This window comes from Dipteris shenzhenensis, chromosome 10, assembly GCF_047967505.1.
Source record: "Dipteris shenzhenensis isolate YYH24624 ecotype China chromosome 10, Dip_SZ_1.0, whole genome shotgun sequence".
Lineage (NCBI taxonomy): Eukaryota > Viridiplantae > Streptophyta > Polypodiopsida > Gleicheniales > Dipteridaceae > Dipteris > Dipteris shenzhenensis.
In genome coordinates this window covers 25209817-25232584 of record NC_141605.1, presented here as the reverse complement: position 1 = coordinate 25232584, position 22768 = coordinate 25209817, and the positions used below count along the sequence as shown (strand labels likewise).

Genomic DNA, 22768 nt, shown 5'->3' with positions numbered 1-22768 from the left:
CTTTGGAACATGGGATAACTTTGCAAGGTATTTTGATATTACTTCTGTTGCTTTTCAAAGATTTCGTGGAATTTGCGAGACATGGCTAAAGGAAAAGCTACAAGTTGGTGAATCAATGCTTGAATTCCCACTAGTTGCAATTAGCTATGCTGAATGGTTAATAGAAGCAAGAAATGATGACAGTGTCAAGTCAAAAAAGTGTTTTCCATGGACGGTCTCTCTTGTCAATATGGAAATGGAAGGTGACACGTTTTTGTCAAGACACTTTCCAGATGGACTTGCAATCAGCTTGTGTGTGCTTGACACTACACAAGGATTTGTGAAAAACATTGATTGGATAAAGCTACATTTGGGAATTCAATTAAATGTGTAATGCGATCCACACTGTCTCCATCATAGTTTGTTCTTTTGTCATTTTTGAATATGACAGAGATGGCCAATCTTAAGAATGCCATTGATGAGTGTTCAATTTGGAGTCAAAGATTCGTGTGTGTTATTCACATAGAAGATGAGGTGCTAATGGGTCTGACTGAAACATTTGGCATTTTGACATTCTTGAGCTCAGATGGTGGATATGCAAGATTTGATCACCTCTTGCAAGCTGCCAAGCCCTACAACATACTTGAGGACAATATCATGGTTGATAGTGATGATGAGGAGGAAACAAAGGATCTACAGGAGGCCATCAAGGAATGCATTATGAAAGAAAGCATCATATGTTTTTGCAAGGATGATTAGTTTGTAGTTGACTTCTTCACCAAAGGAGTCGTGACAAGGCATGCATTATCCTCTGAAAGAAGAGTGGTGTCCTTGGTGATGACAAAAGCACAAGCCATAGAAGTCGAGTCCATTTGTTCTGATCTTTTAACAAATGATCCAAAGATGAGATTTTGGTATGGAATTGAAAAGCCACTGCAAACACGTGCTGCTTCACCACCACCATGTGATTCAGAAGATGATGGTGAGCAAATGGGACCCTTGCCTCCTATAGCTGCTAAAGATATTGCTAATATTCCTCTTGTTATGTCTCTCGATGAATTGTAAAGGGATCTATGGCATGTCAATTCTATTTCAAAAATAGTAGTATCGACCATTTCAAAAATATAACACTGCCACTTTTTAATTGATATTGGTTTCTTATGATATGGACCCAATGCATTGTAATGTTTGTTTTTCCAAAGTGTTTGAATTGAATTTATTTGCACAAATCTGTCAAAATTTGGAGAGTGGTACTAGAGCCATTCTCTGATGATACTAGTGCATTTTCTCTACCACTTTTTATGAGGTTGTGGAGAAGAAGATAAGGGTTATTTGCAATGCATTTTTTGTTGTATTTTAAGTGCTTCATTGAGAACCTTATTGATGTGGTGATAGGGTATAGTACTTTGTATAGTTCTCTATGTCAAAAGTGACATTTTCCTTTACTTCATAGGGAGAATGGCGCTAGTGCCATTCTCCATATTCTTAGAGGGAGAATGCCATGACAATTACATTGTATATAATGAATGCATTTCTTGGAATTATACTCCACAGGAATTACTGATGCATGGAAGGACAGAGTGACAAATACTACAAATGAAAACATGACACCGAAAATGTGTACATTGTTGGAAGTGGTATCAGGAGAGAGCAACTTTGATGTCAATAAGGATGTTGGAATGAATGATGCAAGGAAGGAGAGAGAGATAATTAATACATTAGAGAACATGTCACTAGAAATGGGGACAACTACAAGCAACCTCATTGGCAATATATTTTTGGAAGTGGTGTCAAGAGCTAGCAAGTGTGAGGTCACCTCAAATCTTGGTGATTTTGGAATCAATGATGCTTTGAAGAAAGCAGAGACAACTACTAGACAAGAAAACATGCTATCAGAATTGTGGACAACTACAAGCAACCCCAATAGCAATGCACTTTTGGAAGTGGTGTCAAGAGCTAGTGAATATGAGGTTAAATTGCGTCTTCATGATGAGCCAAACATAACTTAACATAGCGCACAAGGAAGCTTGGAGTCGTCAAGGTGTGGCGACTTTGTGGAGAGTCCAAATGTAATCCATCCAATTCCATCATCTTGGGATAAGCCAAGGATGACTATGATATTGGACTTGAATGGCTTACTATTAACATGTTGCTTATTCAAGTCACCAATACACGTGTCTGTTATGTATGGACAAAGTAGTTATCTGGTTTTTTGAACCAGTTGCATTGAATTTCTAAGGATCTTGTTACAAAAATTTAATGTAGGTATTTGGTCAACAGCAATGGAACATTATGTCATTGAAATGGTAGAAAATCTTCAAATATATGCAAAGGAAAACCTCCCTTTCTTTGTGATATGGGCTCAGTAGGGATGCTACTCTTACAGTAAGAGGAGAATAAATAGGCCCGACAAGGTTGGTGTTGAGGCTATGTTCAAACCCTTAGCAAAAATATCGAAGACATTTTGATGTGATGCTAGGAGGTCAATACTTATTGATGACTCTCCATACAAGGCTTGTATCAATCCTCCACCAAATTGCATATTTCCTCTTACGTTTAATGTGCAAGACAATGAAGATAACATTCTACTAGGTGAGTTGATGCCTTACTTGCTACAACTTGAAGCGGCCAATGATGTACGCATCGTGATTGAGAGTAATCGCTATGGGCAATTACCAGTGGTGGAGGGCCATAAAGATTTCAACCTCATCCAGGAAGTTCTTGAAGAATGGAGTGATCAAAATCATCAATGGTCAATAACAAAAGATAATACAGGAAAGATTCCTCCTGCAGACCAGTGAGGGTTAGATGTGATAAGAGAGAATTAGAGGGCACATTCCATATGCCAAGTCATGGTAATGGTGAATTATCTCCTCAACTTAACATGCCACAAATAAATATGCTAAGGACTGCTCCACCCATCAATAGTATGAGTGCTATGCAAGCTTCTCATATGGCTATAGAACTAGGGTACAAAGGTCGCTATATCAAGAAGCACATTGCTAAGGCCTTTCTAAAGAGACTTCTAAATGCATATTTTCCATGAAGGTGCATATGCCAAATTTTCAATTGATTTTGTCTCAAGTTACTGTAATGTTTTTTGGGCTAATTGGGTTGTTGTTTGCCATGCAGATAGATATACTTTAAAACCTTGTCTAAGTATGTACGTACCAAAATGTGATCCACTTGGAACACCAAAGTTTCCTATCCCCATTAAAGAAGTCTTTCGGATAAAAAATGTGGATTTTGAGGTGCATGAGTCAACTATTATAGGTGCTGGCCACAGCTTACTTGTGCATGATTTCATTAAGAGAGGGACTACTATTCTCCATTACGGAGGTGACAAATATGTGTATCAAGATTGGAAAGAATTGTGTGAGGTTAGATACAAGTCTTCAATACCTGAAGGGATACTTTCTAGGATATTTGCAGGTCTCTTTGTAGGTGCCTTTGGAATTTTTGGGTGTTCTCATTTGCACACATTTGCAATTAGATTTGGGGCTTTTGCGGGAAATTGCAATTTCGTTAAGATTTGGGGCTTTTGGAAAATTTGCCCTCTTCAAGTTGCAATTTCCCTATCAAATTTGAGGATTTTTTGATTGGGCTGCATTTTCTCAGTGTTCGAGGTAATTGGATACTTTGCAAGCAATTTTGGAAGATTTGTGATGATTCCAATCATGGTGTAAGGACCATCCCAAGAAGCAATAGTGCCCTATTGTCAAAAGAACAAGCCTATCAAGTTGGATGTTGTAGTCCTACATTTGAAGATCTTGATTAAGGGATTTCATTAAAGCATAAGGTATAGAAGTTTGTGGATAGGATAGCAAAAAGTCTTCTTATGCAAGGACTTACACCTTTGTATAATGGTGATTATATAGGTTGCCTCTTATGGATGTAAATACTTGTTCTATGAATGAAATGGAGCATAGAAAATATGGCCACCCATGGTCCGATACAAGACTACAAGCATATCTAGAATCAATGGAGATCTAAGTGTGGGCATGCATTTAGTGGTTTTTAAAGTTGAGGCAAAAGCAAAATACAGCTCAATTAGAAAGGCATTTTTGGGTAATAAGAACAAAGGATTAGATAAGGATGAGATTGAGTCACATTGAAGACTTTGGAGTGTTTTTTGACAAATTTTGGGCATTTGTAGGTTATTTGGGTGCATTTTGGGCCTTTGATAGGCCAAGACAGCAAGCTGTCCTTTGGTTTTGGACACCCATTTTCCTATATTTGGGGTTTTTGGACTTTTTGCAGGTGTTTCATTGGCACATTTGGCAGAGATTCAAATTGAGTTAAGGCTAAAGAAGTACTCTATCCAAGGGGACCGTTATGTTTCTATGGAGGATATGGTGTACATTGTTGTGGCGATGTTCAGCATGGCAATGTGGCTAGGTATATCAACAGCTATAGAAATACAAATTCAAAGCCAAATGTTTGTTATGTATTTTCTCCTTATTTACCACCTTGGTCCATCTTGAGGAGGAGAGCAGATGTTGCAGAATATGGATACATTTTTGTTGAAACCATAGACGATATATGTGCAGGAGAGGAGCTACTTGCGATCTATGATTTTTGATACATGAGATGTACTCATTTGAACATTCAAATGGATGCAACCGTATCCCAGGTAAGTGTTAAAGCATTGAGGTTGATTGAGATACCTATGGGTGTTCATGTGTTTGATATATGATCCTTTTTTAATTTGATACAGGATGCAGTGCCACACTCACATATGTTGCCCTATGCTCATCGTGAGGAGGGAAGCATTAGTGATATGAAGTGGGATCTTCACGAGGGACCATTAGGGATGGAGTGATGGTGATAGTAGCCCTCCACCATTACCTCATGAGGCCATGGAGGAGGAGGTGTTTGATGATATGGTGCGGGATTTATACCATCAATCCTCAGGTAGGGATGATAGCATGGAGCAAGACGATCTTTTTACTGTAGCATCGACTCCACTATTTGAGGGGTGCACATTCCCTGTTCTATATGCCTCCCTTGAGTTATTAAACTTGCAGACCATCTATGGATGGAGCAATGCAAGTTTGAATGCATTACTCAAGTAAGCTTTAAAGTCTATTTTGCAAACATGGTGAATTATGCTAGTGGGTCAATTACTCAAATACTTTTTCTCATTTATGGTCTTCATGTGTAGGCTATTGTGTAAAATGCTTCCAAGGGAGAATAAATTACCGATTTCAAGAGATATGGCAAGGCAACATGTGACCTCTCTTAGAGGATTGGATTACAAGCACATCCATGCATGCGTCAATGATTGCATTCTGTTTTATGGACCACATAAGGAGGCAAGAGAGTGTCCTACTTGTGGAGAGGCAAGATATAGAGCAGATCTTAAAACTTTGGATATGCCTAGTAAGGTTCTGTGACATTTTCCCATAATCCCTCGCATCCAACATATGTTCAAGTGCAAATCCATTATTGTAGAGCTCATATCATGGCATTCCTCCCATCAATCAACTGATGGCAAGTGGAGAACTCCCACATACACTCCTGCGTGGAAGCATATTGAAGACACATGGCCAAGCTTTAAGGAAGAACCTAGAAACTTGAGACTTGGATTGGGTATGGATGGTGTGAACCCATTTGGTCTCAAAAGCACCTCTTATAGTGTATGGCCAGTGATATTGGTGAATTATAATCTTCCACCCTCTATGACGATTAAGAAAGGACATGTTATGTCATCCCTTCTAATTCTATGGAAGCATAAAGTCAAAAATCCTGATGTTTATCTAGAGCCTTTGATTGATGAGCTAGAGGTACTTTGGAGAGGTATCGACGAGGTGCATGACGCCCCCCTCGTCACGATACTTCAACTGCAAGCAATCTTGATGTGGATGATGCATGACTTCCTAGGCTATGGCGAGTATTTAGGTAAGCATTGAACTTTTAATTATGAGTAGGCAATCGATCTGGCACCCTAAACCCACCTTACTCTCTTAATTACGTCTATTGTTCAGGTCTCACTACATCGGGTTACCATGCATGTCCTGTTTGTGGTCCTTCGCTAATTGCCAGACACATTGAATAAGGTCATCTATGAGAATCACCATCGATTTCTCCCACTTGATCATCCTAGATATGTCGCCCCTTGGAATGAAGCCCCCCCACAGTCACTCACTGTAGGAGATTGGATGAGAATTTGGGATGGTTCCACGACTCCTCCGCCACTTGGCATGAGCCGATAAGGGTTTGTAACTATTTTGTGCTATATTGAATGGAAATAAAGATTGCACTCTAACACCATCTTTTGTTTAGATACTTCATCTTTTATTGACTACCGTATTGGTCCCATCTCAAGATCAATCACCTGCTTGATCCCATGCATATCTTCAAGAATGTTGCGTCTACCATTTGGGAACATTTGAATGGGACACAAGATTCCAAAAGCATAAGGGAGGATCTACGCACCACAGGGAGGATACGTGAAGCTTGGCCATAAGAGAGGCCAAATGGGCGTGTCTTTTTACCCCGTGCACCATGGAGGTTATCAAAGCTAGAGATGGTGGCGGTGAAGCGAGCTATCACTACAATTCGTACTCCCACTAGATGCATGAGGTGTTTGAAGGGGGCCTTCACAAAGAGCAAGAACAGAGGTGTAGAGCAACTATATGGCTTGAAATCTCATGTTTGGAACAAGATGCTCCAAGTAAGTATTTTATTTGCATAATTTCTTTTTCCTTCCAAATTTGTGAGTGTAGAAGCAACTAATCAACCATTCCTCATGTGTTCAATTCATACTACCTACTAGTATTTCTCATAGTGCATCGAACGACGTGAAGGATTGTATTTACAAGATGGGCAAGCTTGTGAGGTACTTTACATGATACAAAATGTGAAGCGTATCAATGCTCCATGAAAGGTTTTCATATTGCTAATATGGTGCACTTTTTTCTTTCTAGGTATGTGAGCTCAAAGGAAATAGATCCCACCACGCTTGAGAATCTCAAGTTATGTCAGCGGAGGTAGTTTGTTTAGTAGAGGAGACCTTTCCATGTTCTATTCTCACAAGCCAACTACTTCTCATAGTGCATTTGGTGGATGAGATTACTATATGCAACACTATACATGCATGATGGTTGTTCTTCCTTGAGTGCTTCATGAAGACCTTGAAGGGTTTCGTGAGGCAAAATGCAAGCCGGCCCAAAGGTAGCATGGCTGAGGGTTGGTTGGTACAAGAGTCACTTGTATATACTTCTAAGTTTCTTGTTGATGCAGATAGCTCTCTTCCAGGACTATGGAGAGACGATGAAGTCCTAAGGATGACCTCTATTGTGCCTCAAGGGAAAGGACAGAGCAAAGTAATAGACACAGAGTTGCTTAATAATATCAACCTCTATTGCATGCTTAATAGTGATGTGATGAAAAGATGGGTGACAAGATACGAGGATGCAAAGGCAAGAAGACAAGGAGAAAGGGCCCTCTTTCGTACACACCACAAATCTCGTGTGCCATACCCTCAGCATCTAAGAGCACTTCCAAAGGATATTCATGTGGATTGGCTACTAGATAAAATGGAGAGACCAGAGAAGGGATGCATATCACAACGGAAGAATGGGAGTATGCTAGAGGATGCATGAGCAAGGTCAGTATATAGAATGTTATGCATAAGTTAGGAGCTTTCAACAATTTAGATTGCTTATTCAATCGATTTTATCTTGGTGTAGTGTACTATGTTCAATGCTATATGGTGTGAGGGCAAGCATTTTCGGACACAACGGATTGATGATAAGAGAAACACACAAGATTGCGGCATCATTGCTAGCTTTGAGGGAGCCAATGGAGCCATGGATGATTATTGTGGCATAATCCAAGATATTATTAAGCTTGACTTTTGATGTTTCTTGGTGTATGTTTTGGATGTCAAGTGGTTTAAGGACATGGTGGAAAGAGGCCCTAATGCAATAATCAAATGCCATGCAAGTGGCTTTGTAACTATTGACTCCACAAAGTTTTGGCAAAGCAAGAAAGACACACTAGTACTACCGCAACGAATAGGTATTATACACATATATAAAAATACTCACTTTTAAACATTTGATACCTTTGATGTAGGGAAAATAACATGAAAGTACGCATAGGCTAGGCATAGAAGGGGCACATTTTTTATGCATTTTATGTGAAATTAATGCACTGCCCTTTTTTACATAAAATGCATCAAAAGTGTGTTCTCACTGCATATACTCCAATTTTGTTCGCTAAGATCCACATTGATAGAGAGTTAAAAATGATGCTCTTTAACTAGAAACCGTAGCACGTTGATGTGCTATCCTTCCTCACTTAAAGAATGTCATTTTTAGCGCTCTGTCTATAATTGGAGGAGGATGAGGATGGAGGCTGAGGTTGGAGGAGGATGAAAGTAGTTGATGCCTTGGATTTTAGTGGATTGCAGAAAAGAAGAGAATTGTGTAGTGGAGATGAGCATCGTAGCACCATCTTCACATTAAATCTCTACCTATACTAACAATGTAACAATTTCAATTTACATTAATATTGACAACATATTAACATATAGTAAACTATATTAACATTAAAATATTATTCATATTCTAACATTTTAACATTACTATATCCTAACATTGATTCATATACTATACTAAAAACATAAAATTGTAACATATACATTAATAGCATTATAACATTATCCTATTGTTACAATATAACATTATACCTATGCAACATGCTTGTAAATCTTGGTCTTTGAGTTAATAACATATTTCCTTACATCCTAAGACTATAAAACAAACTTGGAATGAAATGCCTAACTTTGTTACTAACACATGGACATTGAAACCTACATGAAATGAAACTAGAATGAATGAAACTAAGTAATATTCTTATTAACTAGGCTACATTCCAATTACCAAAATGAGTGGTATTGTCAAAAACATCAACTAAGTAGAAGTTATGAAGCCATATAAAATATTTCTTTCCCTCACCCCAATTATGTTTGCAAGTCATGAAGGCATTATTAATATTCCCATCTTGTGCAATGAGTGTCATTTTCATGGCAAAAAATAAACCGAATATTTGAAAATAAATCCTTGCATTAGTTTATCCAAATGGGAAGATAATTGTGGCGGTGCCACCTCTATTTGAATAGTATGCTATCTAACTGTGGTTTAGTTCTTCTACCTCTCACCTCTAGTCACAGAGTTCTTCCATCCTTTTTATCGTACTTCTTTACGCAAGAGGGCATGTCATGACATGATTAGTTGTATTAGATCCTAGCGGATCATTTTAGGGAATCTGGCGATTACCCTATGGTTGTAACATTGTAAATTGGCCAATTGAATATAATAAAATATGCACATATGCATTAGGTCCTAGGATGGTTAGGAAAGGGTAGTATTGTGCATGGGTATTGCATTAATCAATGGTAGGCATAAAGAGTCATAGGCTAAGGGTAGAATAATAGGGTATGCCCAAGGGATGTGATCCCAAGAGGCATGAGGGTTATACACTCTCGCATCATTCATGGTGTGTGAGTATGGCATCCTCTTCTATCAACTTCTTTGTGTGTGTGTCTCTTCATTTGTGCACGAACCACCTCCTTCAATTCCATCTTCTTTTTTGCTTACATGTCTTCTGCGAGCATTGTTTGGCTATCCTAGAGTCTGTTTACCAATGTAGTGGTATTATATATTATTGCTTGCCTCATGAAAGAGTGAAGACAGCAAGGTGTGCTATTATACATCTTTGATTCCATGATCATCCAGTTGAGAAAGGCAAAAGTCATGCAAAGGAAATGCAAGAGGTAGATCTTGTTTCAATGCATGCTAGGCTAAATGCAAATGCTCTTGCAAAAAACATTGAGGCCACAATGGCACAAGATCTTATGATGGATATGTTGCTTGCAAAGGAAGGGGTTGTAGTGGGACCAAACAATTTGAAGAGGTTTTGGATATGATTGTACCAATGACACAAAGGAGAAGGCTTCAAAGAATAGTGCAGAGTGCAAGATATGATGCTAGACCAAGAGATGGTGGCATGGATTCAACACTAGATTTGAAAAGGAGATGCAAATATCCATTTGTGCAAAGTAGCTTGTTTCTTGAATAGTTGCAAGATGAACAACCACCACATATTTTCAAAATGTCAACTTTAGGTCCAACATCAAGGGTCAATCTGGTGAATCACATGTTGCTAGGTGGAAGCATCGAATCACAATGGGTGCATTTTGACCATGTCCATCAAGTAAAGGGATGGTCAAAAATAGGTGCTCATGTATGTGACCCTTACATAAGGGAACTCTTGACAATAACTATATGTGCATTCAAGATGGAAGATAGACATGCACAAGTGCAATTCTGGAAGCTTTTGAATAGTCAGATGGAGAAGAATGGGTTTGCACCACTTGAATTTTGGAGATCCATGGCAGATGGAGAAGGTTCTAATTGGCTTGTTGTCCACACAATTTACAATGGTGGGCCTCAAAATGTAATGGAGGGTAGAGAAAGGACTTGTGGTTTTCACTGGGAGATGAGCATGGTTGAACATACCAAAAGGTACATTGAGCCATAATTTCAAGAGAGGCAATGATAACTGCTTTTGCAGACCAGTGCAAGAGAACATTAATCTTGTATTGGTCTCCATTCCATGTGAAAGAGGGTGAGTTGCCAACACTCCACAGCGCACACATGGTTGGCTTGGTGGGATGTTAGAGTCAACTCGTGGGGGAGGATGTTTTGCAACAAGCGGATAATTATGGATCTGTTCCTATTGTGAATCTTCAGAAACAAAGCACTCTAGCATGAAAGCAACACAAGGGTATCCAAGACATATAACATTGTATGAAGCTTGTGATGTAGATCTTGCAATGAGTGTTATTTAGAGTGCTCACTATAATGCATTTATGTGTGAGAGAAACTTGGGTATAGGTCCAATTTTGGACGCTCTACGATAGAGATTATTTGATGGTGCCGGGTCTAGTAAAGGAGACAGAAATAGGCTTGTTGATTTGTCACACGCTATGATTGCAGAGGCCATGATATAATCTCCAGAGATGAATAGACCAATGATATAACCAACAAGTATGAGAACTTGAGAAGAAAGATGGTCCAATTTTGGACCCTCTGCGATAGAGATTATTTGATGGTAATGGGTCTAGTAAAGGAGACAGAAATAGGCTTGTTGATTTGTCACACACTATGATTAAAGAGGCCAGGATATAATCTCCAGAGATGGATAGACCAGTGATATAACCAACAAGTATGAGAACTTGAGAAGAAAGATGAGTTCTACATGTTCAACAACAGTCCATGCACCTAACAGTCATCACCCTAAAATAATATCATAATCACGACATAGAGAGTGGTTAACATCATATTAGGGAATTTGGAAAAATCCCGGTCCCATTTTGCAAAGATCTTAAAATGGGGGCATGGTGAACCCTTTCAAGCTTTTGTCAAACCCACTTATGTGACATATCATTGGAAAGCTCTTAAAGAGTAGATTCCGAAAGAACACACTCTGCCAAATTATATTAGGGAATTTGGGAAAATCCCAAGTCCCATTTTGCAAAGATCTTAAAATGGGGGCATGGTGAACCCTTTCAAGCTTTTGTCAAACCCCCTTATGTGACATACCATTGGAAAGCTCTTGAAGAGTAGATTCTAAAGGAACAAACTCTGCCAAATTTGAATCAAGATACAACAAAAACTAGATTGAAAAGAAAAGTCCCAAATTCTCTAATATGGTGTTGGTTGGAAAAAGACGAAAGCTTGATTTTTTGAGTCCTTCAAACTAAGTAGATTGTAGCGAGACAAAAATTCATGATGTAAATTTGGAATTCAAGAGAACCAAAGCACGTAGTGTTGTCACATGCTTTGGTTACTTGACAAAAAGCTAGAGACGATGTGGGGCAATAATCAATGCTTGGTAGAAGTGCAAGCCATGGTGTGCCAACCCCTTCCTTTAAGAGAAGAAGGCAACATTCCACAGCAGTGAGAGAGCAGTTTGTTTGGTTTTTCAATAGTACCATGACCCATACATGGAACGTGGATAATTTCATTCAGGGTGTTCCTCGGAACTCTCTAGGTGTTTGGAAGGTTGCAAGTGGGACTTCAATGACTATGGATGAGAGGGAGAGCCTGATAAGGGCAGAGTTTGTATTTGACACTGATGTTGTTGTTTGTGTCATGGGACCCCCATCTCGTATGCGACAAATCCATACACTGATCCATGTGCAACTATCTCGTTGTGATTAAAAGCTAGTGTCACGGAGAAATAAATTGAATAAATATTTCGTCTATATCAAATTGTGATTAAGCATATAGTGGATGAAGGGCTTGCTCGCTTTCATGTTGTTAAACCATGCTCACTTATTTGGGCTCACTCGCTTTTGATAATCCTCCCATCTTAGGGAAGATTATCGTTAAGGGGTTGACTCTAAGTTCTAAACCTTGAAGCTTCAAATGTGGGGAAGATTATCGTTAGGAGTTTGACTCCATGTTCTAAACCTTGAAGCTTCAGATGTGACAAGGGCTCCTAAGGAGCACACCCCTTATAGGCTGACAATGGTATTAGTGTTATCGATGGATCTTCACAAGGGCCCCTCTCACAAGGAAGAGGGTAATAGTCTCTCTCTCTCTCTCTCTCTCTCTCTCTCTCTCTCTCTCTCTCTCTCTCTCTCCACACACACACACACACGAGAGAGGTGTATATGTGTGTGAGCGCTTGCACACAAGAGAGTAGGCAGCTCATTGGACGGCGGTGTAGGGAGGCACCAGCCTAGCTGCCACCGGTAGCCTTCGTATTATGGAGTTTTGTATGCTCTGAATTTGGTCAACTTTGCATTGCACTATGCATTATAGAGAAAATACTTGGAGACAAATAAAACAATACTGAAGACTAATAATGGCTAAAGAAGAAATATATATCACAAACGGAACTCAGTACAGGAGAAGATATGAGAGAAGCTCTGGAGGAAGCAAACGTCAATCCTCCAGGAAAGACAACTGTAGTGGACTTCTGCACTAGCTCCACAAGTTGGAACTGAACCAAATCTAAGACAGCAAACTGATGCAAGGGTTGCTGCAAATTTGGAATAGAAAGAACATAATTTGGAGCGGAAGTTGGAGGCAGATCTGGAGCTGAAGTTGGAGCAGATCTGGAGCAGAAGTTTAGGGCAGATCTGGAGCAGAAGTTGGGACAGATCTGGAGCAGAAGGAGCTGATCTGGAGCAGAGGAGCAGAAGGGGACAGATCTTGGAGTAGGATGGGACAGATCTGGAGCAGAAGGGACAGAGCTGAAGTAGAGGAGCAGATCTGAAGAGGAGAGGTAGATGGAGCACGCGGGCCTGCAGCAAAAGATGGAGGAGATGAGGAGCAACTGCAGGTCCTGTCGTGTCAAAGGAAGTGTGGGGGCAGAAGCCTTTTATAGGCCAGACCTAGCTGGTCGGCCAGCTGGTCGGTAGGTCTGCCAGCTGGTCGGCCAGTTGGTCGGCCACCTGGTCGGCCAGTTCTGATCGGCCCGACCAGCTGGTCTTTCTGGCCACTTGGTTGGCTGAGATGGCTGGCCTTTTGGCTGGCCTGTGAGCTATTAGATTGCCCCATAAATTGGGGATTGCTTAGTTGCTGAATACCCCCTCTCAATTGCCAATTTGGAGGGGCAAAAGGTGTGTGCTTTGAGCTTCGTGTAGGGATGTCGATGGTGGTGCTTGCTATCCCTGTGAAATGCCCAAAAGGAGATCACAAGAGGAGTGCCCTTGCAAGGGAATTGTTCACTTTCTCAAGTGTCGCAGTTACATGTATGATACCATATAGAAATAAGAACACTGTGAAGCTTGAGAGAATAAGCCACCCCCTCTCACCGCCGAAAGGTGGAGGAAAGAGCAAAGGTAAAGAACAAATTTGTCGTAGCAGTACTGATAATCCAGAGAGGTCGGAGCTGAACAGTGAGCCAGTGTGTCCGATCTTGGACCTCGGGAGAGAGGAGTCTATCCCCGCCTCCATGCAGGTAGAAGATTCGAAACAACAGTCATCTAGACACAATTGAACAGAAAGGGTCCCGCCTAGGGAGAACTTGTAGATCCTGGAAGTCGATGCCAATTGTGGTAGCAGTGAAGAATCATGACCCCCTCTTTCGAAGGAATGGGGAGTGTCAAGCTGGAAACCGAACAAGGAGGTAGGGATGGGAGTAGAAGATGGAGTTCTGAAAGGGAGGGAGGGATGGGAGTAGAAGATGGAGTTCTCTCCCTTAGTACGCAGCGGAATGAAGAGGAAACTGATATGTTCATAGGAGTGATGCTCCCTGTACCTATGGCCTCCATGAAGAAGCAAGATCTTTAGATCACCAGAGATCTGGAGTCTTTAGATCACCATGGCTCTGATACCATATAGAGAAAATACTTGGAGACAAATAAAACAATACTGAAGACTAATAATGGCTGAAGAAGAAATATATATCACAAACGGAACTCAGTACAGGAGAAGATATGAGAAGCTCTGGAGGAAGCAAACGTCAATCCTCCAGGAAAGACAACTGTAGTGGACTTCTGCACTAGCTCCACAAGTTGGAACTGAACCCAATCTGAGACAGCAAACTGATGCAAGGGTTGCTGCATATTTGGAATAGAAAGAACATAATCTGGAGTGGAAGTTGGAGGCAGATCTGGAGCAGAAGTTGGAGCAGATCTAGAGCAGAAGTTGAGGGCAGATCTGGAGCAGAAGTTGGGACATCTGGAGCAAAAGTTGGAGCAGATCTAGAGCAGAAGTTGAGGGCAGATCTGGAGCAGAAGTTGGGACAGATCTGGAGCAGAAGGAGCTGATCTGGAGCAGAGGAGCAGAAGGGGACAGATCTTGGAGTAGGATGGGACGGATCTGGAGCAGAAGGGACAGAGCTGAAGTAGAGGAGCAGATCTGAAGAGGAGAGGTAGATGGAGCAGGCGGGCCTGCAGCAAAAGATGGAGGAGATGAGGAGCAGCTGCAGGTCCTGTCCTGTCAAAGGAAGTGTGGGGGCAGAAGTCTTTTATAGGCCAGACCTAGCTGGTCGGCCAGCTGGTCGGTAGGTCTGCCAGCTGGTCGGCCAGCTGGTCGGTGGGCCTGCCAGCTGGTCGGCCAACTGGTCGGCCAGTTCTAGTCGGCCCGACCAGCTGGTCTTTCTGGCCACTTGGTTGGCTGAGATGGCTGGCCTTTTGGCTGGCCTGTGAGCTATTAGATTGCCCCATAAATTGGGGATTGCTTAGTTGCTGAATATGCATGTGTTTCACTTCGGTGTGGTTTTTTTGCTTGTCTGTCTTTGCTTTTTCGTGGGCTTTGTAAATACATGTGTGCTGTGTGTGGCATTCATAAGAGCAGCAATTAGACTTCCTGCTCTCCAATTTTCCTTGACTATGATTAGCCTTTTGAATCTTCCCACGTGTCCTAGTTGTACCACTATTTAGGGTTTTCTTCCCCCCTACACATTGCCTTTTTGCATAATCTTTTCTACAAGTGTAACACTATGGCCTCCTCTTCTAAATTTGTTCTTGCTGACAAAGTATATGGTCGACATGATCTCTCTCAGGAAGCTAAACACTGACATATTGATGCTTCAAGTAACTTTTGCACATATTGATGCTCAAAGTGAGATTCCTGCAGCTCATGCCAGCTTGGATGGTTAGAAACAAGCGAAGTAAAATGCAAGATTGGGAGGATTGCTTGAGGATGACTGATATCGAGACAGCGTTTTGGATACTACTATTCAAAAAAGTTTCACCATTTATTATTTAGCCGTCCTATTTATTGGATCCATTGTGAAATTGGAAAGGGAGCAGTCCTGAAATTCAATTTCTCCATCAAGCCAAAAAGATAAAAGGTATTCTAGTATGGATCTTGAACTCTTGCTCAACTTAAGCAGAGAAACCAGCTAAATTGGAAAAAATGCGAGAGGTCAAGAAGGCTGGAAAGTGGGCAGCAGTCTACAGAGGGAGTACCCTTATCAAAGACAGTCAATTGAAAACTGATGTAACAACTCTCCAGTTTTGATGTCTCTGTATGAACATTGGAAAGTAGGAATGTTTTTTAATCGAGTCATTCCCTGTATGTTACTTGGTCCCATTCCATGGGCATTAATAAAGCATTCTTTCTTTCCCTCTCCCAGCAACATCTTGAGTCCACTGTTACTTACTGATTTCCGCTCTTCACCACCAAGTCATCTGCCCAACCATTATCTTCCTCAAATTCCCTATCGCCAATATGCAAAAGAAGACACTCTCATAGCAGCAGGACTGGTTTCACAGCTGCCAACCAATGCTCCTTGCCTTACCCTGCAACTCCTGCCCTTGCTGCCAACACTAGGAGCCTATTGCATGTGCCCAATAGGCCTGCCACACCTAGTGCTGCAAGGACTCACAATTGCTGGCACAGGAAAGACACCAAAGGAATGGGCTGAAGTGGACATCATGATCATGAAGGCTTTGAAAGATGCAGAGAATGGTGTGTCCATTCCAGAGTGTTCCTACAGGTATGGGATGACCACCTTGCCATCTCAGTTTGGATGGATGGTCACACCACCAAGAAAAGGAAAGGACCACAGTGTCAGCAGCTCCCCCCTACACATGACGATTCCGGTCCAAGGTGCTCCACATGCAGCACAATCAGGATGGCTTTGTTGGTAGGTGACTCCATCAGAGCTTGGTGGATGAACGCAAGGTTTGGGAGGACTCCTCTTCCATCCCTACATGCAATGCTTTTGGAGAGGGCCTGGCATGTGTCTGGCCCTAATTTTTTTTACACAGGGTCTTAGGAACCCTCTGAACTATGCAGCGCGCTGCACTTTCGGGCCTTTGGCCAAACCAGCAATCCAAACCTGGTCCCAAAGTAAACCTGACCCTCCTTGTGACACACATCACCAAGCTCAACACATTAGCTGGACCTCTACCATATAAAATATGCATCACCGAAGTCGTGCCCAGAGTACAACATATACAAATAAAACAAAGCGATCTTCTCGCCACAATACTCCATAGATTTCCTCGAACATCGCTTTTGGGAGGGCCTGGCATGTCTGGCCCTAATTTTTGTCTTGCTCCTCTTTCGGGCCATCTGGCCAAACCCACACCAAGGGCCCCCCCAGGCGTTCCAAACCTGGTCCCAACGCGAATCTGACCCTCCTTGTGACACACGTCACCAAGCTCAACACATTAGCTGGCCCTCTACCATATAAAATATGCATCACCGAAGTCGTGCCCAGAGTATGACATATAGAAATAAACAAAGTGATCTTCTAGCCACAATACTCCATAGATTTCCTCTCACAGACTAGAACAACGCATGTGGGTGCTTTTGGGGAGGGCCTGGCATGTCTCAGGGTCTTAGGAACCCCCTGAACTATGCAGGGCACTCCTCTTTAGGGCTATTTGGCCAAACCACACCAAGGGCCACCCCAGGTGATCCAAACCTGGTCCCAAAGTGAACCTGACCCTCCTTGTGACCCACGTCACCAAGCTCAACACATTAGCTGGCCCTCTACCATATAAAATATGCATCACAAGTCGTGCCCAGAGTACAACATATACAAATAAAACAAAGTCATCCTCTCGCCACAATACTCCATAGATTTCCTCTCACAGACTAGAACAACGCACATGGATGCTTAATGTGCTCATATATACTCTTTTATGCACACTTCGTCAAGAATGTCTTTCCAACATATTGATGTCCTTTATCCCTATGATAAGGTGTCTGCCATCCAATGTATCCTGTCAAGATGGGTCTAGCGTTTACTTTGCCCTCACATGACCCATCTTGACATCTGAGCATTCTACAGAAAAGAAACCAAAAGGCAACAATGGCCTCTAAGGCAGTGTAAGTTGTGCCTTCCCTAATGTGTGACAGTCTGCCTTCAAAACACGGATGATGACACCCTTGGCCCAAAAAATAACAGACTGCAACCTGAATACTAAAATATCAAGAAATTGAGAACCACAGAACATAGCAGAAATCAAAACCAGATTCTACTAGCCAAGGCTGTCAGTGTGCTTGACGCCCCAGCTACCCCACAAATTCCCATCCCAGTCGTACATCTTCCTGAATTCATAATTCTGCGAGACCTCAGAAGGCATTCATTGGTTTACAACAACAGCCAGTGCTGATTTAAATAAAGTATTGTCCACAGTAAACATTTCCAGCCAAAAACAACAGCTTACATCAATGGGAAGAGAATGCAAGACCACATATCACATCAATGTAAGCCTCTCCTTAGCTTCAATTCAGTAAAAATGAATCCAGTTGAGTAAAATTCCAAGGTATATTTCAGGGATGTGACTCTGGACTGACATTGAGACTGCTTTACAATTTTTTCTTAGCCTGGCCAGCATTGTCAATTCATAAAATAAGCATGTATCTTCATCACCCCAATTCTTGAACTACCAAGGAGAGCCTGCTTAAAAAGTAAACATGAGAAGAGAACCCGGTTCCATTTTATCAGTATGGCTTACAGACAATGCCGACTGACTCCCTCAGCAGCCCTGATGTATGAGGGCAGTTTTGCAAGGCACCTGGCCTGACTCGATCTCTGAAAGTAAATAGATTACACAAAACAAAGATAGGCCTCGACAATCCTTAAGAACCCCTTCCAGTTTGCCGATATGGAGATCTTGCAGGCCCATGTTTGCCCGTCTGATAAAGGCTTCCATTTCCATTAGCTGATACTGTCACATGCGACGTGTAAGTTGCATTAGCCATATCCTTTAGGTTTTGTATCTGCCCTAGACTTTCAACAATGTCACTCATTGATGGCCTAACTTTTGGATCCCTGCTCAAGCATCGATAAGCCAGGTATCCTGCTTTCTGGGCACCTTTGACAGAATAATGGCCATCGAGGCGAGGATCAACAATCTTTAAAAACTTCTTTCTGTCACTCAAATAGGGTCGAGCCCACTCTGCCAAATTGTGCTCCCCACTCGGTCTGGTTTTATCCATGGATCGCTTGCCTGTCACCATCTCAAGTAGCACAACACCAAAGCTATAGACATCGCTCTTCGAAGTCAAGTGGCCTGCAGTAGTAAGATGACAGATGCTCAAGTCTATGGGGATGTGTGACTTCACAAACAACCTACAGGATGAGAAGCTCCATCGGGAACTCAGATTTTACCAGTCATAACATACTCAGGTGCTGCATAGCCGTAAGTTCCCATCACACGTGTTGAAACGTGAGTTTTATCTCCTTGTGGACCATCCTTAGCTAGCCCAAAGTCCGAGAGCTTAGAAGTGTACTCCTGGAAAAAAATCGATATCTGATTATCACAAGAATGAATCCCGAATATATTTAAACAGCACCTTGAGGTTGTCAATACAAACCACATCCAACAGTATGTTTGACGTCTTGAAATCCCGATAAATGACCGGTTTCTTTCCACTGTGAAGGAACTCTAGGCCCTTAGCAGCACCAAGAGCAATTTTCATCCTGGTATTCCATGGGAGAGGCAGAGCCCCTTCTGCATCATAGATGATACAATAATTAAAAACTATCACATCATGTTTCAAAGCAATAGAGTGCCAAGAGACACGGTGATCCCCTACAGAGGATAAAATCTTACTTCGAAAAAGGTGATTCTCGAGGCTTCCCCGTTGCATAAACTCGTACACGATCAGGCGTTGCTCATCCTCAATACAGTATCCGATCAGCTTCACAAGGTTAGGATGATGAAGTTGCCCAAGAAACGTTACCTCTGCCTGTCAGAAAAGAATTAGTAAGACGGAGCGTGAATTGTGCGCTAATCGTGCAGCTACCCGCAAGAATGTTTCAAATTACCAGCCATTCTTTGTGACCCGCAAGAATTGTGCGCTAATCGTGCAGCTACCCGCAAGAATGTTTCAAATTACCAGCCATTCTTTGTGACCCTGCGGCCCCCTGTGGTTGAGGGTTTTGACTGCCACAGTGAGGCCGGTCCCAGGCTTCACAGGTGCAGTTCCATGTTCATCTATCCAACCCTTGAAAACGCAGCCAAAGCCTCCCTCACCCAAGAGGCTGTCGGGACGGAAATTCCTGGTGGCAGATTTCAGATCGCTGAAGGCGAACCTTCGGAGCTGCGAAGACAACACCAAATCTTCCTCTGTTTTTGTTGAAATGACGGATGTATCAGTCGCATCGGACTTGACCGTGATGTCAGACTTGATAGTCTGCTGGGAGGGAGGTACGGTGGAATCACCGTTCCGGGAAGGTGATTCGCCTGCAATCAGAAGTCAAGAAACTCATCCACGGTCTGTTCAAATCAAAATCGAAACGGATTTCTTCGAAGAATCAGGTACGTGGGCGAAATGGGTGAGATCAAAAGGGAAACAAGCAATGAGAAGAAGTTCGTACGAGGAGCTATGATGGGTTACGACAGGAAATGGCAGATTGCGACGGGGGAAGGGGGAAAGTGCGGCGTACCGGAGCTGGGGCTGCCGATGGTGGAATTCTGGACCTTAATGCGGGAAGGCCAGCAATGAGAGCAACCGAGGAGGGACCAAAGGCAACAGCCATCAGGTGCGGCATCCGTTTTGTGATTCTGAGACGATGTCGGCCAGGAGGGCAGGAGTCCCATGGGATCAAGCGAGGGAGGCAGCGAGGACCATGATGGCAGGCAGAGGAGGTGACTGAGAAATCTTGGAAGGAACCAAGGCTCTAAGAGACTGAAAGAAGCATGAAGAACTAAAGGTTATTAGAAAGACCCAAGAGAGAGTATGAGAGAGAAAGAAGAAGCCTGATATACAATGAGCTACAAGGGTCAGAAATCTTCGAAAGACACCCAACAGAGTGCATGAGACTGAAAGAAGCAACCTGGTATACAATGGGCTGCAAGGGTGTGGAGCACAGTTGTAAAGAAAGTTAATCAGAAATGTTCAAAAGACAGGAGAGTCAATGAGACTCTGAGAGAAGCCTGAGACAAGGGTGGAGAGGAGAGGTCTTTTGATGATACAAGCAAAAGACCAAACAGCCTAATAAGAGACTGAAAAGAAGCGTGATACAAGGGTTGAATCTGGCTCAGAGGACTAATATAATCTGGCACAGAGGAAACAGAGGCAATACACTAAAGAAAGAATAAGAACTCAAGAGTCTATACGCCTCATGAGTCATCATCCAAATCTGGCACACAGGAAACAGAGATTATTCACTAAAGAAAGCATAACAACAACTGGACTCACACGCACACTCCCAAACACATCCACCCTTCAAGGTTGGAAAGAGTCCACCCCCTTTCTCCCTCATCACCATCACCATCTTCATCATCATCGTGCTTGTCACCACCCTTGTCATCACCATCAATTCAACCCCCCCACCTACCCCTTGCTCCCCTCCGACATTCCCCCCATTTCGGTCCGCCTTCCTGTGTAAAACCCCGTATGTTTTCACGTGTTCTGAAACCACCTTTTCACTACTACTCCTCCTACTTCCATCACTCGTCTCACTGGCCGTTAGCCCACATCCACAAGCTCATTGCTCCAGATGAGCCGTGCTCCCAAGGGTCGAAAGAGTCCACCCCCCTCCTCTTCCTCCTAGACACAGTCCTCCCCATATCACCATCACTATTATCCGTCACCACCGTCATCATCAATGGCACTATCATCATCACCATTGTCATCCTCATCCCCCACCTGCCACTTGCCTCTAACATTCCAAAACCCAGGTTCTCCCAAAACTGGCTACAATATTCGGTCATTCTATCTAAACACTGGCAAACACCATGTGTTTGTAGACGCAAGAATTGGTTTTTCACTAGCACTAGTAGTACCACTATCATCATTATCTCCTCATCTCGGAGTGCAATCAGCTAGTGCAATCAGCTACCTCTATTTGATGCACATCCCCCAAGCTCATCGTGTGGTAGCTTAAAGCATTGCACAGGCAACTACGGCCTTTATAACCGCTCTAAGGAAGCCCCCACCTTTATGCTCTTGTGGGGATGAGGTAATTTCCTAAGGCTAGTCCTTTATGCAATTGTTTGCAAATCCCAAAAGAGAGGCACAATGACATAGAGTGAGCTTACTCATATCCTCAATGAGACTGAATACAAGCCAATTTCATCACTTGGATCCTTCTTGCCCCTCACCATTATAAACCGGAATAGTGCAAAGTTTTTCATTGGACTGGCTTAACAATATAACTTCGTCAACTACATTCTTAGCCTTAAAGTGTGCCAAGGAGAGGTGTCCTCCACTTTGCCCTTCAGACGTCCATAACAATCCCTTTTTGCCATTCTTGGATGATTTTTTTTTAGCTACCTAGCCTACTTCAAGACTCTCTATGGTGCTTGCTATCGAGTGGTATGTGGCCATCGAAAGGGTCAATGCAACACAATGGGCTCTCAAATCTCCTAACCCAAGCACATATCCTTCCACAAGGCCTATTAATATGTTTTATCCACATTTGGGGTTGGAAACACTTCACCTAGTGATATGTTTTATCCATCTTCATATGCAAAACACCTACACCTTCACCTTCACCTATTAATATGTTTATCCACCTTCACTTGCAAACACCTTCACCTATTGATATGTTTTATCCACCTTCATGTACAATTTGCGGCTTGCAAACACTGCATGTTTGTCTTACCAACAATGACATCAAATAGAAAAGGGTACTTGAGGGCTCTCCCATGCTAAGATGGAATGAGCCAAATCAAAACACCCCAAGCATAGATCCTTTCTTGATCTACAATGGTGTGTTTTTACCATTTATCTTTAAAATAGGACCACCCACTATTCTCTGCTTTTTGTTTTGGCAATACATGCCATATGCACAATGTAATGATGTACCAAATTTTAATCTAAAGCCTACCCTAATAAGGAAGAAC

The 22768-nt window shown here is 42.3% G+C and overlaps 1 protein-coding gene across 4 annotated transcripts; it reads right to left on the bottom strand.

The window, feature by feature from the left end:
* Positions 1-18177: 18177 nt before the first annotated feature.
* Positions 18178-21007, bottom strand: LOC147897606 (receptor-like cytoplasmic kinase 176). 4 transcript variants are annotated; one of them, XM_087380347.1, is made up of 6 exons: positions 20365-21004; positions 19815-20161; positions 19529-19664; positions 19290-19426; positions 19084-19192; positions 18178-18985 (listed from the first exon to the last, which is right to left on the bottom strand). In XM_087380347.1, exons 1-6 carry the CDS (start codon positions 20516-20518, stop codon positions 18552-18554), a joined length of 1317 nt encoding a protein of 438 aa, XP_087236473.1. In that variant the 5' UTR covers positions 20519-21004; the 3' UTR covers positions 18178-18551. The 4 variants fall into 4 exon arrangements, with proteins under 4 accessions (XP_087236473.1, XP_087236472.1, XP_087236471.1 ...); XM_087380346.1 differs by having other exon boundaries at positions 19084-19207; positions 19290-19423; positions 20365-21002; XM_087380345.1 differs by having other exon boundaries at positions 19084-19207; positions 20365-21000.
* Positions 21008-22768: the final 1761 nt, after the last annotated feature.

Coding starts and splice junctions, on each gene's coding strand:
- LOC147897606 (XM_087380344.1), bottom strand. CDS start 20,518: ATGGGACTCCTGCCCTCCTGGCCGACATCGTCTCAGAATCACAAAACG. Junction 19,665..19,814: donor AGGGTCACAAAGAATGGCTG/GTAATTTGAAAC, acceptor CTTTTCTGACAG/GCAGAGGTAACGTTTCTTGG. Junction 19,208..19,289: donor CAAACATACTGTTGGATGTG/GTTTGTATTGAC, acceptor ATTTTTTTCCAG/GAGTACACTTCTAAGCTCTC.